Here is a 17,768-nt window from a genome sequence, read left to right as displayed (position 1 = left end):
CATATTTTTATTATTTCTGTCCTTCTTCTTATTTTGGGTTTTGTCTGTTCTTGTTTTTCTAGGAGTTTGAGATGTAGCATTAGGTCATTAATTTGAGATCTTTCTGTCTTTTTAATATATGCACTCATGGCTATAAACTTTCCTCTCAGGACTGCCTTAGCTGTGTCCCATATTTTCTGGTAGGTCGTGTTTTCATTTTCATTAACTTCCAAGAACCTTTTAATTTCCTCTTTTATTTCATCAATGACCCATTGATCATTGAGCAATGTGTTGTTCAGCTTCCAATTGTTTGTGTGTTTTCTGCTGTTGTTTTTGTTGCTGATGTCTAGTTTTAATGCCTTGTGATCAGATAGATTGCATGGGATTGTTTCTGTTTTCTTATATTTGCTGAGACTTGCTTTGTGCCCTAAGATATGATCAATTTTGGAGAAAGTTCCATGGGTTGCTGAGAAAAATGTGTATTGTGCAGAAATTGGATGAAATATTCTATAGACATTGGCTAGGTCCATTTGATTTATGGTGTGATTTAGTTCTAGAATTTGTTTATTGATTTTTTTGTTTGAATGACCTATCTGTTGGTGATAGGGGGGTATTAAAGTCTCCCACTATCACTGTGTTGGAGTCTTTGTGTGCTTTTAAGTCCTTTAGAGTATGTTTGATGAAATTGGGTGCACTGACATTTGGTGCATATAGGTTGATAATTGTTATTTTCTTTTGATGTATTTCCCCTTTTATTAGTATGGAGTATCCTTCTTTATCTTGTTTGATCAATTGAAGTTTGAAGTCTACTTTGTGTGAGATGAGTATTGCTCCTCCTGTCTGTTTTTGGAGGCCATTGGCTTGGTAAATCTTCCAACCTTTCACCCTACGCCAGTGTATGTTTCTGTCAATGAGATGGGTCTCTTGTAAACAACAGATTGTTGGATCTTCCTTTTTTATCCAGATTGCCAAATGGTGTCTTTTGATGGGGGAGTTAAGTCTGTTAACATTCAGTGTTAATATTGATAGGTATGTGGTGATTCTTGTCATTTAGTTGTTTTTGTTGTTTAAGGGTTTGATTGTATGCAGCTGAATGAAGGTTACTCTCCTATTCCTTGTCTTTTCTTTTCCTGTGGTTTGATACTGCCTGTCCTCTGGTGATTTTGTTTGCTTTCATTTTCTTTGTGCCAAATTCCTTGGAGAATCTTTTGTAGTGGTGTTTTGGTGGTCATATATTGTTTTAGTTTCTGCTTTTCATGGAAGACTTTTATTTCTCCATCTATTTTAAATGATACTTTTGCTTGATAGGGTTGCTCCATGCCCTTCTATTTTGTAAGGTTTCCATTGAAAAATCTGCTGTGATTTTGATGGGTTTACCTCTGTATGTTATTTGTTTTTTCTCTCTTGAAGCCTTCAGTGTTCTTTCTCTATTCTCTGTGCTTGTTGTTTTAATGATAATATGTCATGGGATAGTTCTATTTTGGTCTAGTCTGTTTGGTGTCCTGGAGGCTTTCTGTACCTGAACTGGCATAACTTTCTCTAGATTTGGGAAATTTTCTGTTATTATTTTATTGAATATATTATGAATTCCTTTTGCTTGGACCTCTTCTTCAATGCCCATGATTCTCAGGTTTGGTCTTTTGATTGAGGCCATGGGTTCTTACATATGCCTTTCGCAGGTCTTGAGTTGTTTGACTAACATTTCTTCAGTTTTCTTTTAATTTGCATTTTATCTTCAAGTTCTGAGAGCGTGTCTTCTGCTTATTCTAGTCTGCTGGAGTGGCCTTCCACTGTGTTTTGTGTTTCTGTTTAATTCTTTTTTCTAAAGTTTTCCATATCATGGGTCACTTCCTCTTTAATATTGTCTATTTTCATCTTTAATTCATTTATCTCTCTATTTATGTTCTCTGTTTCACTTTGGTGTTTATTCAGGCTCCTCTGAGTTCATTTATTTGTTTTTCTTTCTTATATTCTTTATTTTTGGTGTCTGGAAATTTATTGAGTGCCTCTTGTATGTTTTGTTTAACTGTGTCTAGTATTATCGACATGAAATTCTCAGTGATTACTTGCAGGATTTCTTCTTTGATGTTGTTTTTGTGGACATTGTTGGATTCCTTGGTGCCATTTATCTTTGTTTTGTTGGCGTCTGGAACTGAGTAACAGCTTTCTTCATTTCCCTCTGAATACTGTATTAAATTATTGTTTGGGGGGGGAGAATGGTTTCCATCCCTTTTTCTTCTTCCTATTGCTCCTCTTGGTACTGTGCAACTATGTTCTTGATAGGCTAGTTGGTGGTTTCAGTCACCTGTTTTCTTGCCCTTGATTTAATTTTTGTTTTGTGGCTTTCTTGGGTTTTTAGCTTAGTTGGTGTGCTATTTCTGTCCCTGGTCTGGGTATAATTTAGTATTAACTAATTCACAGGTTTAATCCCCTACTGTAGTTTATGTGTTATATTGAAGACCCCTTGATGTTAATATCTATAAACAGTGGGAGTTGGGGGTGTTAATATTTGTAATTCTATCTATAGAAATTTTGGGAGTAGGATAGGGTGGCACTAAAGGGGGAGATGGTAAGTGGGGTGGGTAGGTGAGGAATACAGTTTGGAGGCTGCTGTTTTTGTAATCCTTGTGTGTGTTTGGGTGTATTCTGTTGTAGGAAAGGGTGTTTGTGTTAGGGATTGCAGGGTTTTGGGGCTGTGTAAAGTTCATACAGCAGGTTGGTTTGTGGGTAATTAGTGTGAAGGCGGGAGGGGTAGTCTGGTGACAGGTTGGGGGAGAATGTGAGGGGAAGGTGAGGGCTGGGGGAGAATGTGAGGGGAAGGTGAGGGCTGGGGGAAGAGAGTGGGTGAGAAAGATCAGAATGAGTTGTTGGAGAGGGGAGAAATGGGTTTTAACACAGGAGAAGGAGGGAGAGTGAAGGGGATGAGATAAGGTTGAGAGGATGATGGTGATAAAGTTGGTAGTATAGAAAGAGAAAAAAAAAAAAGATAATAGGAGTAAAAATAAAAATATAAAGTCCACAATAATAAAACTAACAATAACAACAAACCCCAAAGAAATCAGTGGGGAGAAATGAACTCAAAACAAAAAAAACTAAAAAATTCTAGGTTCAGGAACAATAGGATTTCAGTCTTAATTTAAGTTCTGGAGTTACTCCTCCAACCTCCAGTCCTGGTGTTGGCATATAAGCAGAAACTCTGTCATGGTCTTAACCTGGTAATTGGCTTGTGAGTAGTGTTTTGTTCTTCTGTTTTTTAACTGTAGCTGCTTGGTTAGCTCCTCCCCCAATGAGGTATGGCAGTTTAACACTGAATGCTGTCCTCAGGTTCAGGAGATCATCTCTGTAGTCCACTAGTTGTCCTGCTTTGGATGTGGCTTTTCACTGTGCTTGTTTACTGGGATTTCCTCACTGGAAGCTTATTTCTTTGTCCTGCCCCCTTTTTCTGGGACAGGGTCAGTGTTCCATTAGCCCCCTCTGCTGTCAGTGTGTTATGGTGGTGGTAGGCTGTTTGCTTTTCAATTTTGTGGTGCAGTTTGATTTGGGTGCTGCTCACTGGCTCAGGAGATGAACTCTGTGATCTGCTTCAGGAAGTGGCTTATCACCTGCCTTCTCTCAGTTTTCCTGCCTTTCTAGCGTTTGTTTACTGTTAGTTCTTCTGAGATTAGCTCCTTGCTCCTCCCCTTTTCTTTGATCCTGTCCCTTCTGTTGTGTGCTAGATTACAGTTCGCTGTTTATTGTTCAGTGTTTTTTTTTGGCAGGAGGTATGTGTCAGTCTGCCCAGGGGGCTGTGCTGGTTTATCTCGGGGATGGCTGGGGGAATTCTGCATGGCGCATGGTGCTCACCTGTTTGGTCTGACCAATGTTTCACAGGCAGGTTTGGAGCTACTGGGAGTGGAGGCGGTGGTGGCCATGGTGGTGGTGGCATTAGCAGCTGTGGTGGCGGTGGCAGCCCACAAGTTTTTTCAGTGTAATGTGGCATGGAGAAGCCTTCCGTAGGCTAAGGATTCAGGGTGTTGAAGTTTTGATTCTCGTTGTTCCTTTATTTCCACCAAGTTTGGCTCCAGCATCTCAGAAAGCAGAACTCATGCCATCTTGGATCCTTCTTAAAGGAATTTTAAAAAATCATTATGAACATATTATGATAAAGAGACTGGAAAAGATAATACAATAGACTAGATTTGTTTGTACACATATTTCTGTACTGTTTGGGAATTATTTGTAACCATACAGAATATTAAGCAACTGAAAAAAGGAGAAAAGGCAGTGGATATCTATAAGGAATACAAAGTTCTACAAAAATGAAATGTTACTATAGTATACTGTATAATTCAGCTCTAGTAATTCATAATAATGTATCATGAATGTTGATTTAACAAAAAATTTGAAATAATTGTATTTGGAAAGCAAAATGTGGAATGAAATTATTATGAAATAATAATAATGAGATTATTATGAAAATGTGAACTAGATTATACTTTATAATATAATCTCTGAGCAAATAAGTTATACTCAAACTTTAATTACTAGTAGTACTAATAACTAGTAACATCAAAAAAAAATCTGGTATCTTTTGTTACTTGTCTGTCTTTTGCTTTTCCCCATGTGGAATAAATGGATTGTAGAATAAATGGATACTAACGCATAAGGTAGAGACTGTAGAAGCTAGAAGATTGGAGTGACAGTCCTGGTTCTGCCACCAACTAGCCATGTAGTTTTCAACTGAAAAAGGCAGACAAATCTGTGATTCTTACACGATGTTGCTACCTAAGCTGTGTACTGTTACTCATAGATATTTTCCTCCATCACAAGCAGAGACTATTTTCAGCTCCCTCTCAGAAGTATAAATTTTTTATTTGCTTTGTCACTAAGCCAGTTGCCCAAGTGGCTTAAATATTACCCTTTGGGGAGAAGAGTAGACACTTTTTCTTCTCAGTTGGCCAAGCAGCCCTAATAACTTGAAAAACAGTATGGAATTATCATTAGCAGGAATGTGGAGCAATAGTTCCTTTAGTTTAGGCAGATGGAAATGTTTTCAATTCTCACACCCTGTGTCATTTATGAGTTCAGATATTTCCAATATTGCAAAAGCCATCTGGTCAAAATGGCTTGGCCCTGTAGACTTATTTAATTCTACTCAGTTGTATTTCTTAGCTTTCTCATAATTTGCATTCCAAATTTTATTGTTTGTTCAACAGAAAATATAATGTTAAAGGAAATATAGTGTTTTGAAAGATACATAGCTACTACTTTGAATTTCACTTAGACTTCGAACTGAGGTGATTAAATATACAAGCAGAAAGTATCTAGTATTGATTTACCTGGGCTCTAGAATACATGATGTTATGTTTTTGCTACTTCATGTCATACCTGCCTTTGCCAACCAGTTTTTTTTTTTTAATAAACAGAGCAGTACAGAGTAGGTGATAACAGGCACAGCCAATATTTAATGAGGAGAAATGAGCTATCACTTCAAGTGGACTGGAAATGTTGCCCAAATCCCTTTTGGGGAACTGCCTCCCAACCAGCAAAATCCTGAGTCTCAGATCTCCTTTTTTCCTTCATATCCTGTCTCTGTTCTTTTTTTTTTTCTCGTAACTTACCTTTTAGTCTCTTGAGTCTTACTTTTTGGATGTTGGTTTCCGCTATTTGTTCTTCTTTCTTCTTTCCTTTCTTTCACTGTTATTCATTGAGCTCAGGAAAATAATGTAAATAGGAAACTGAATTATAATCATAACTGTGGTTTAGTAGATGAGACAGTGGAAGGCTCAAAAGTAACTGTAGGGATAAAAATTAGAATTTCACTACCATTTGATCCAGCAATACCACTCTTGGGGATATACCCAAAAGACTGTTACTCCAGAGGCACCTGCACATCCATGTTTATTGCGGCACTATTCACAATAGCCAAGTTATGGAAACAGCCAAGATGCCCCAGCACTGACGAATGGATTAAGAAAATGTGGTATCTATACACAATGGAATTTTATGCAGCCATGAAGAAGAACAAAATGTTATCATTCGCTGGTAAATGGATGGAATTGGAGAACATCATTCTGAGTGAGGTTAGCCTGGCCCAAAAGACCAAAAATCGTATGTTCTCCCTCATATGTGGACATTAGATCAAGGGCAAACACAACAAGGGGATTGGACTATGAGCACATGATGAAAGCGAGAGCACACAAAGGAGGGGTGAGGATAGGTAAGACACCTAAAAAACTAGCTAGCATTTGTTGCCCTTAACGCAGAGAAACTAAAGCAGATACCTTAAAAGCAACTGAGGCCAATAGGAAAAGGGGACCAGGTACTAGAGAAAAGGTTAGATCAAAAAGAATTAACCTAGAAGGTAACACACACTCACAGGAAATCAATGTGAGTCAATGCCCTGTATAGCTATCCTTATCTCAACCAGCAAAACCCCTTGTTCCTTCCTATTATTGCTTATACTCTCTCTACAACAAAATTAGAGATAAGGGCAAAATAGTTTCTGCTGGGTATTGAGGGGGGGAGCGGGAGGGGGTGGAGTGGGTGGTAAGGGAGGGGGTGGGGGCAGGGGGGAGAAATGAACCAAGCCTTGTATGCACATATGAATAATAAAAGAAAAATGAAAAAAAAAATAATGAAACCAGGAGTGTAAAATAGGTACAGTGTGGGTGGGGTGGGGTTGTGGGAGAGGGAGAGTGAAGGAAGGAGATTAAGGTGCTGGTTTATGGCAGATGGACTTCATATACCTATATGAAACAGAAGTAAGAAACCTCTTGCAATTGCTTTAAGTGGGTTGGGGACGAGGTTGAGGGGGAGAGACGATGGGGGCAATGTAAATAATGTACAGTGTAAGTCTGATCAGAATTGTCACTATGAATCCCCCCATATACTGAATACATCCTAATAACAATTTATATAAAAAGAGAAGTTGACACTGTTAAAAAAAAAAAAAAAAGAATTTCATTTTTTGAAGTAGTGATGCCTACAACATAGACATTTTTGTGAGAGAAGGAATTATCTTGGTTTTTCCTTTTGCTAGGGAATTTTTAGGTGAACCACATTTTTCTTTTCCTAGTTCAAATTAAGATTTTTATTTTAAAAAAATGTACTTTTTCTAGTTGAGGAAATGGGGACTTATTGCTATTTTTAGGTACTATGTTGTTTGTCTTCTGTTACAAAAAACACAACTTTCTAAATGAGAGAGTGTTTAACTTGCATATCAGGATTAGCTTAATTACTACTATCTGGAATCTCCCCAAAATATTTATGGAAGCTACCTAATTGCTATAGCATTTCTTCTCTCTTTTCTCCCTCATAGTTTTCCCCACCATAGCTAATTCTCTAAATTCTTTCTCAGAAGGTGCATATCTAGTCCATCTTTGTATCTCCCAAAGCTTCCAGCATTCTAGTTACTTAGTAAATAATTATTGAACAAAGAAATATCAATCTAGTCCACTGTCTGGCCATTGTTGTAGTTTGTTATGTATTCATAGACTCATTTAGGATTTTTGCCCGTGGATAATAGTGCCATTGAGATTTCCAGAGCAGTAAAATTGCATCTTAATTTAGTTCTTTTATTAACTCTGCTCCATTTTTTTTCTTCATTTTAAAATATAAATAGGGCATAGATAAAAATTCCAGAATTATCCCTTCTGTTGATAAAGTACTGGTTATCAAATGGGCTTCATATTAATTTATTCTCAACATTGCCAAACAGAATTTTAAATTTAGAGATCAAGAGAGAAAATTTAGGAAAATCATTCATCTAAAAAAATGCTTAGCAGTATTGTATTTTCTGCTACACTTCTGGTGTTTGAATGCATTATAAGTTCCATTTTTTTTCTTTCTAGAATATAGATGCAGGCAATTCTTTTTTACCTTACAGGGTTTTACAAAAAAGTTGCATTGCTTGAAGGTACACAAATGCCATGGTATTTCAGGGAAGTGACCAAGTAATTTTGGGGATTCTTCATTGGCAAAACAACTTACTATGCTTTTAGGTTCATAAGAACCAAATATGACTTCAGCTGAACTAAAGTAAAATATAGGAACATACATTTGAAAAACCTAATCTCTGATCTTTTTCTAGCTATGCTTTCATTTTTCTTATGGGACTCCTTTGATTTATTGGAGTCATTTGCAGGATTTTACAAGTTAAACCTACCTTAGAACAAGTGATACCATTTGTTTTTTGGTGGATGGCTATTAAAATGTAAATGGCTTAAGAAACAGTGAATTACTCTGCCCATGTAATAAAAAGTAGCTAGCACAAGCTAGCACAACTAAACAGGAAGGTATGCTATTTCTTTTTCACTTTGATCCTGTGGCCCCAGGAGTCAATGTAGGGCATGCAGTGTCATTGCTGGAGGAATGCCAAGTCACTGGAGGAAGTGAATGCCTTTGGTTATTTTCTTTATGAGACTGTCACCCTAGTTGTGCTAGTGCTAACCAGATAAAAGCAGAAGAAAACCTTATACCAAAGGGGATCTTTTTTCTTCCGGTAGAACAAAAGCATCAAGATTACTCTAGGCAATATGACATTATCCACATTCTCTAAATATATTGAAAAGAATGAATGGAATACATTTTTGTATTTTCAAGGAGGTTAATACAAAGGTGTAGTGAATTCATCTGTATTCCAACTGAGTTAGGGTATGCTTTTTAAAAAGTATAATTCCTTACTCTTTCATATTAAAATTGTCACAAATACAACAGTGTTTCTTTTTCTCAATTGGTGAAGCTGTTGAAATTCCCATGGTTTTAAGAAATTAAACTGCTTTTGATTCTGTGCTTTTATCATTCAGAGCACTAAGGTGGTAATTTAATATCCCTACTCCTCAACTCAAATTATTTTTTCTCCTGTCATTTGCTTAGCTCCTTGGCTTATCAAGCTTGATTACATTTGCCTTTCCTTACTTTGAGCAATGTGGTCTGAAAGTGTGAAATAGAAAAAAGTTTATCTTACTAAGTATATGAAGCAATATGCCAGTGTTTTATATTGCTTGGTGGAAAATTGTCATTGTGGCTCACCACTTTTTTTTTTTCTTTTGCCACGATTAGGAAATGGTGAAATGAGTCATCAGCAAGTAAAGAAACACTGATTAAAGAATTCTTTATTTCAAACAGAAAATATCTTTTTACAATGCATCTAAATGACTCTTCTAACATGACGATTAGTATAAATTGAATATAGAATGAGCCCTTCTTGAAAATTAATTTTGCTTTACTTTTGTTATACCACTTTAAATGCTATCAAAGAACTGAGGTTGAAAAAGTTTACCATTGTCCCACCAAACCTTATTGCCCATAGAAATTGAACTGACCAACCACAGGTTTGCAACCTTCCAACTTGAAAGGACTGTATATTATACACAATTAACATTCTACATGCATGCATTTCAGTTGCTGATAGTGGGTTAAATTGTGTTCCCGAGAAAGACATGCAGTTGTTCCTCTTTAACCATGGTTTCACTTTTCAAAGTTTTTGGGTCATTACTCTTACTCAATTGTGGTCCAAAACTATCAAATAGAAAAATTCCAGAAATAAAGAATTCGTAAGTTTTAAATAACTCTTATTATAATATATTGCTATAATTTGTTCTATTTTTATTATCAGTTATTAGTCTCTTACTGTGCCTAATTTATAAATTAAACTTTGTCTTAGGTATGTATGTATAGTAAGCCTCTCTTATCTGGGTTTTCACTTTCCAAGGTTTCATTTAGTCTTGGTCAACTATAATCCTAAAGTATTAAATGTAAAACTCCAGAAATAAACATTTCATAAGTTCCAAATTGTGTGATGTTGTGAATACTGTGATGAAATCTCACACTGTTCTGTTACATCCCACTAAGAATATCAGTCATTCCTTTTGAGGCTGGGTAAAAGGGAAAGTTTGGGACTCCTGTGTAGGTTGCTCAGGTATTGCCCAGACCACCCTCACCTGGCAGGGAACTGTCCATGCCTCTCCCCACTCATTGATTATTTAACAGGAATCACCTTGTTCCTTCCTTCCCCTCGATTAGCTTAAATTTTAAAAATACCTAAAAAAGAAAAGCATGCTCTCAGCCTTCAGATTCCACCTGGACCCCACCGTGCTCTCCTTTATATTTTCCTTTCCTAACTTTTAATAAACTCCATTTACACCCATGCATCCTGTGATAGATTCTTCCTGCGGGACACAAAGAATTTGGAAATCTTCTGATCACAGACTGCACCAGTGCCGTTATCACTTTGTCTAATGTATCCATGTTTCATACACTACCCTCTCAATACTAACTATTGCAGGGCTTGTGTTCAAGTAATCATTTATGTAGTAGCCTAACAAGAAGCTGCAATGTTTATGTTATTCACCTCGCTTCACCTCATCATGTAGACATTGTATCATCTGCCATTACTGCAGGGTGAGTACAGTATAACATTTTGAAAGAGCACATAAAAGACCACATTTATATAACACTCTAGTACATTATTAAAATTGCTCTATTGTATTATTAGTTGTTGTAAATCTCTTGCTGTAACTGATATATAAAATTAAACTTTATCATAGGTATGTCTGTGTAGGAAAATCCATAGAACCCCATACATAGGTTTGATACTATTTATAGTTTCAGCTATCACCTGGGTTCTTGGAACGTATCCCTGTAAAATAGGACTACTGTACACTGTTTCTCTCTTTAAATGGAACACATAAAAACATTTCCCAATGAAAGCCATAGAATCTACCAATAGAGGTACTTGCTTAGAAATCTATAAAAAGTTTATAGGAAAATCTGAATGATTCAATAATTTTAAGATTTTTTCCTTTTCAGTTTTATGGTATTATACTTTGGATAAATGGCTTATAAGCCATTTTCTAACTTGTGCAAAAATTGTGAATTTTGTAGTCGTACAGATTTGAGTTTTAATCCCATTTTCTAACTTGTGCAAAAATTGTGAATTTTGTAGTCGTACAGATTTGAGTTTTAATCCCCATGCAACTTCCTTTCAGGCAAATTATTCAAATTTTCCAAGGCTCAGTCTGTATGTAACAAGCTCACCTTTCTCCCCCCACTTCACAACCATTATTGCTATCTTTTTCCCTCTCCTAACTTCCCTTATTTGTCCTGGCATTAATAAAAACAATTTTTTAGCTTTGAATTAATCACTATAAAAAAGAGCTAAGTAGCAATTCCACGGTTGATCCTTGACTTTTGGTTTATTTCTCCATGATTGCTCAGTCATTTCTAGTTCAGGTCAAGACTTCTTAATGGGTAAGGAAATCAATTACTTTTTTGTGATGCTAGTGTTTAAAAAATGAAAACTATAATAGAGAAAATATCAGCATTCATTTTGCACAGTGAGAATAAATATTTTATTTTGATGAAATTTGTATGTTGCAATGTGCTATATTTATTTCAATGTAGAAAATAGCTTATAATGCTTACAATTCAAAGGTCAAAACAAATTCAAGTTTTAATTATTCTAATCTATACTCTCCATCCCATTATCCTGTTAACTCATCATGGGATTAATAAGTTAACTAATAAAATAACCAGAATGGTTGCCACTGGGAATACCTTTCATTAGTTTTCTTTTCTTGTGTCTGAAGTTGTCTTTCTGGTTGTACCTGAAAGCCATGTAATTTTCTTGGTTTCTCCAATGATCGTAGATGGCACTGAGAAGGTGAAATTATCCCGCTTCTCCTTCCAGTTCTTAGCTTGTGCCAAACTTTACTTTAGAAAGAATGCAATCAATGAAATATGATTTCTATCTGAGATCCTGCATTCTCTTCTATTGGGATAATTGCTGAGGGCTGGGGATGTGGCTGAATGGGAGACAGCTTGTGTAGAATGCTTGAGGCCCTGGGTTGGATCCCTAGCAACACACACACACCCCAAAGTATCCATAGTTGCTGATGGTAATTAAATTATCATTATATACTCTCCTGCTCTCTGCTGAGTGACATCTGTCAAACAGATAATAATAGTACAAGTTTCAAGATTTGCAGTCGATATTAAAAAACTAACAATCAAATCTACCTCACTACAGCCCATAAATGCTTGTTACTGATGTTCTGGTATGTTACTTAAACTTTAACTTAAATGTTCTTATTTGTAATAAAATATGGCTGTTGGTAGAATCTTTCTCATAGGATTTAAATGAATCTTTCTCATATGGAGGGGTATTCTAGTACTTAGCACTTACTGTGTGCTTATGATGATACTGATAATGTTAATCAATGTACAATGTACATCATGTGACATAATGTACAAACATCTTGTTTGTCTAGAGTTGGCAGTGCTTCCATTTGAAAATAGTGCAAGAATTTAGTTGATACTACTCTTCAACCAAATAAAGAGATTAGGGATAAGCACAGCTGTTGATTGAATTCAGTTTCTGGTACTACATTTTAAGACAGATTTTAGTGCCTGGGATCATGTCCAAGAAGAGTAATGTGGATTGCTTTAAGAAGATGGGTTTCAGTGTGCAACAAAGAAAATGTGCAGATAGGCTAGTATAATCATCAACTTGTAGGGCTGCCCTTTGGACACAGATGAAATTTATTAGTTTTTGCTCCCTAAAATAGAACTCATGAGGATTAGAAGAAACAAGTACCTCAGACTAACATGGGAGGGAAAAATCTACTTATTCCTACAGCATTTCAAAAATTTAAGAGGCTGACATATAAAGGACCGACTGAGTACAGGAGGTAACATCTGTCACTTATATGACTCGGGGATTTGGGAGCAGGATGGGAAATTGACAGGGTGAGCTCTGAAGTCTCCATTCACTTTGAGATTGAAAGTCTTTGATGCCACTTTTAAAGTTTGGGCAGCTTTAGTCTGTATTGAGTGAAAATAGTAGAGGCAGAGACTGTATTTAAAGATTGTAATTATTAATGCATATTAGTTGTACCTATTAGATTTCACTGTGACATTTCCATACATGCATATGTATGCATTGATCATATCCACCCTCTCCACTAGCTTTTATCCCGTTCCCTCTTCCTACCTTCTTCCAGATATCTTACCCTTCCCTAGTAATCCCTCTACTACTTTTAGCTTGCCTCTTTAAAAAAAATCTAGATTCCACATATTAGAGAAAATGTATTTTTCTGCATCTGGTTTATTTTATTTAAAGTGATGACCTCAGGTTCTACTCATTTTCCTGAAAATGACATTATTTCATTCATCTTTATGGCTGAATGATATTCCACCATACATATGCAGCACATTTTCCTTAGCTATTCATCTGTTGATGGGCACCGAGGCTAATTCTATAGCTTGGCTATTGTAAATAGTGCTATGATAGTAAATAGGCATGCAGATATCTTCTGTATGCTGGCTTTATTTCTTCCAGTATATAGCCAGAAACAGTATAGGATCATATGGTGGTTCTATTTTTAATTTTTTAGAACTTCCACGCTGTTTTTCACAGTGATTGTACTGATTTATTTTCTCATCAACAATGTAGGAGTCCCTTTTCCCCCATAGCTTGCCAGCATTAATTTTATTTTAATAATAGCTACCGTGGCAGACTTTTATGAGTGTATATGAGGTCAGGTTCTCTTTTTTGTACTTAATTTTGTGTAATAATCACATGTTACTTTTCAGTAGCATATATTGAGAAATAATGTGTTTTTAAAGAAAATATGACATGTTGATAAGTTTGGGATAACAGGTCAAGGAGAACTTTGGAAGAGATTTAATGTAAACACTCCTTTCTTCAGCTGAGTATAGAGGTTGGCTTTTCCAGTACAGCAAAAATCTTTAATGGGCCCATCACCACTGAGAAAACACCTATAATTGTTTGACAGTCTTCAGAGCAGTGGAAAGATTCAATGGGCTGTGAATTTGTATTGTGATAATTTCATCCGACATCTCCTTTCTGAATGAACCATAAGTATTCTAGGTAGGGTTGTACAGTTCATCTGAAATCACAGAGGAAGTGTATATGGATAATATCAAATGTCAATATAATAATGCCTTAATATCTCAAAAAATTCTGTACATATGTGTAATCAATAGAACTTTACAATGTCATCATATATATATATATATATATATATATTTTTTTTTTTTGGTGGTACTGGGTTTGGACTCAGGGCCTTGTGCTTGCTAGCCAAGTGCTCTACAATTTGAGCCACTCCTCTAGTCCGTAATAACCTTGTAATTTTAAAATTTTAATTTTATTTTCAAAATGTACTCTAATATTTTATATATTCTGACTTGAATGGAACTAAAATTTGAATTATTCTTTAAGAATGAGAGGACAATTTGTGCTGAATGACTAACAAATTCTATCTGAGTAATGCAGTCCAGTGTTGGGTCTTATTTCCTCTTATCAATAAAATAAAAATTACTCTGTTGTTACATTTATTTAGTAGGCACTTGTCTAAAAGGCTACCTGACCTTTTTGATTATCTATAACATAGTGAAATGGAAAAGATGCCTATGCTATGGAAGGTTGGAGTGCTCTATGCTAAACTAGGGAGCTGGCATCAAGATAACAGCAAAGTTTTTCTGGGTATACTTGGACACCAGTTTTTTAAATGTCATGAAATGATGGCTGTGGTTCTTCTCAGTTTATCTCTATTTGGAATTATCCCCTTGACTTCAGGTGAAAATCCTTTTAAAAGTTTCCAAACAAAACATTAAAGAAATGAAAGTTACTAGTTTAATAATATTCACATCACAGTTCCTCAAAACACTTTTGAGAAAATTTAATAGCAAAATTATCTATAAAATTTTGTTTTCCATAATAGAAAAGATAAGCTGATATTTTAAAAAATGCATCTTTAAAATTTAGCTTTAAATTGCTATGATATAATGCTCTTCATTACTCTAATAATATATAGTAGACTATCTTGTATTAAGCACTCTTAAATCTTTTTTTTTAAAGAAAGCACAGTGGTAGGAAACTATAGAAAATGTAGTATAGGTATCAACTTTCATGGGTTAGTACTTCTGCAAATACGCTTTCCTATTTTATTAAGTTATTTTGAGTTTAAGGTCCCAATTGGACACATAACAGAAGATACTTTTTAAATATTATCTGAAGTAAGTGAGACCTATGAGATCCAGGTAGTTAGAACTATGTCTGCTATTATATCAAAGAAATCCAAAGAAATAAGACACAGTACTCTTTCCTGATTTTCCTATATCTATTTTTATACTTATATACTTATTAAATTCTATGTAACATATTGTAAAATTTCTGAAATAAATACAATTGACAGTAGAAATAGAACTAGGTCAGTCTTAAATTCAAGGCCATATACACAATTTTACATTATATGTGGATTTTAATGTATTAAACTACCCAGAATATCAAGGCTCTCTTTCATTTATTTGCTCTTGGGGAGATAATGGAGAATGGAGTGACATTTCAACCCTCTGTTAATTCCATATGAGATGTATTTTTAAAATATCTGAAATCAGGATATCCCACATATGCTGAACTGTGCTCACCCTGAAGATGAAAGGTGCAGATGTCTGAGTGTATCCTCGTGAGGTTCTTGAGTGTGAGTGTATGTGTTTGTTTGGTTTCACTGAAAGTCTAAGAAGGTGGAATACAGTGTATGCCCATTACTGTTTCTTTATTTCCTACTTGTTTCTGTGTTCCCAGCTATGGAGGGGTAAGGATTAGATGGTGGATGGGGGTTGGACTACAGACAGAGATGACTGAAATATGGAAAGTGAATCTTTGCACCTTTTAAAATTTTTCCCAATGTTTTGTATTTGACATCATTTCCTTTGGGATAGTAATTTTCACCATGCTTAGTGCCAAATGGAGTTTCACTTTCACCTGTCCCCTAGGTTTCATTCTCAAGTCAATTCCTGTTCTTTCTTCCTTCATTCAGAAATTCTCCCAGTTACTCTGTATTTGATGCTATTAAAACTGTTCAGTCTATTGTCGTCAAGCCATCTCTAATCTATTCCCAGCATTTCTTTGCTCTGTAATCAAGAGATTGTGTAAAGTTTGTCAAGCTGTGAGTTAGAATCCTTCTGTGCACCTAAAAATTACTCTATACCCCCTAAATGTGGTGAGGTGTAAAGTATCTATATTCCTTTCATAAATTCATTATTCTGTATTGAAATTGCCAGTTTTATTTGTTAGTATGTACCTTATAGCATCACTTCAGCACTGAGCCTGGGCACACATATTCCACTGGAAAGAAAACCTAATTTCCCCTGCCTCACACAGTTATTTTTGATGTAGCTCATTTTTTCTGCTGCAAACAATTTCAGTTGATTTGTGTGGGTAAAAATATTATTATTCATAAGTAGTAAATCTTTTGTTCCTTACTATTTTTAATACCTTTCTATATAATTTATATGGTTAGAAGGATTTCTTTTTACACTTGAGGGTTTGAATTGGTTTGTTGGTATTATGTAATTTTATACATCATGCATTTTATATGAAAATTTGTTTTGAAAACTCTGATAAAATAAATTATTTACTATGAAAAGAACATTAGAATGTTGGTTTATTGATTAACTGAGTAGGAAACGGGGATGGTAAGGTGAGACTAGAACCTTTAAATTATTTTAGAGATAGGATTTTTTTGTTTTCTATTATATGGGTTACTCTTCTCTGTAGCCATTATTAAAAAGATGTTTACCAGAGATATCTGACCTTAATCCCAGTCCTCATAATGAGTTTCAATTTTATGTTATGCTCTTTTGAAGAACTGTTTAGTGTGTTTGGCTATATTGCTTTAATCATGGCACCTCTGATAGTATAAGAAGTATTTCTGTCTTTACCAGCCTTGGGTCTGGTACCACAGATAGCAAGGAGGTTATTTTATTACACTCTAATGCCTTCAATATGAGGATTAGTAGGGTCAATTTATGTCCCAAGCTTACTCCATTATTTGTTTCAGAGGTTGGTAAACATTACAAAATCCATTATAAATGGATTTTAAATCAATAACCCCAGACACTGTACCATATGTTTTAATGAGAAGCTGGATTTTCCTCACAGTGGTCACATAATGCTATTAGTTTTTTGAAGCTATATTAGAGTTAGAAAGTATAAATATAAACACACAAAGTACTGTGATGTCTCCAAATATCATTATAATTCATTCTTATAAAAGGCTTACTGAGGTCAACGTCAATTCTTTTTGTTTGCTCTGTTACTCTGGGCCACTTCACAATACATTTGAGATCATATATGATATTTGTACTGAATTTATTACTTTTTTGAAGACCTCAGTTTGCTCTTAAGAGAAAGTCCTAGTGATGTATCTGTGAGGTACTTAATCCCTTAGTTGTTATATACCATGTGGCATGTGTCAATGATGGACTAAGAGCCCTGTTAGGTGAGTTAGAAGAGGTAAATTTAAATCTCTTTAGGATTGTCTTTTTGTTTTTTTTTCAGTAGAAATAGAAAGTAATTGTACTCTATTTTAAAACATATCTTTTCAATTGAGAATACTGAGTTCCTAATATCAATTTATAGCCTTTTGGCTTATATCATTAGAAATGGTTAGGCCAGATTTGGGAATTAAATATTCTTTAAATTTTTGATGGAATATTCTTTAAATTTTTGCTTTTAAGAGTATTTCTCAGAATTGGATATATTATTTATGGCTATTCATATTAACTCTGATTTTGCCATTTATTCTTGTATAAATATATTTTAGATTTTCCCTTGCTTCAGAGGAATAAAAGCTAGCTCATGCTTGCTCCTACAATTAAGTTCTCAGTTTTCAAATGAACACATAAAAGTGGCCACTTTTTTACTGATACTACAGACAGTTTTTTCTCTTTTCAGAACTTCATGATACTGATAGTAGGATTTGATGTAGGCATGGTTATTT

General features: G+C 35.1%; 1 protein-coding gene across 6 annotated transcripts in view; it reads left to right on the top strand.

The window, feature by feature from the left end:
* Positions 1-17,768, top strand: part of Immp2l (inner mitochondrial membrane peptidase subunit 2) — a 930,480-nt gene that overhangs the window by 447,539 nt on the left and 465,173 nt on the right. Inside the window, exon 1 of one of the 6 annotated variants that reach the window (XM_074065038.1) lies at positions 9,562-12,650. The exons of the other annotated variants lie outside the window; for them this stretch is intronic. Within the exon in view, the coding sequence (XP_073921139.1) occupies positions 12,568-12,650 (83 nt within the window). The 5' untranslated portion in view covers positions 9,562-12,567. Of the gene's footprint in view, positions 1-9,561; positions 12,651-17,768 lie in introns of those variants that run through there. 6 annotated transcript variants of the gene reach the window in all.

The sequence above is a fragment of the Castor canadensis genome, chromosome 2 (genome assembly GCF_047511655.1).
Source record: "Castor canadensis chromosome 2, mCasCan1.hap1v2, whole genome shotgun sequence".
In the NCBI taxonomy this organism is placed as follows: Eukaryota; Metazoa; Chordata; class Mammalia; order Rodentia; family Castoridae; genus Castor; species Castor canadensis.
Note: the sequence above shows the minus strand (reverse complement) of the source record. Positions and strands in the feature narration are given on the sequence as shown.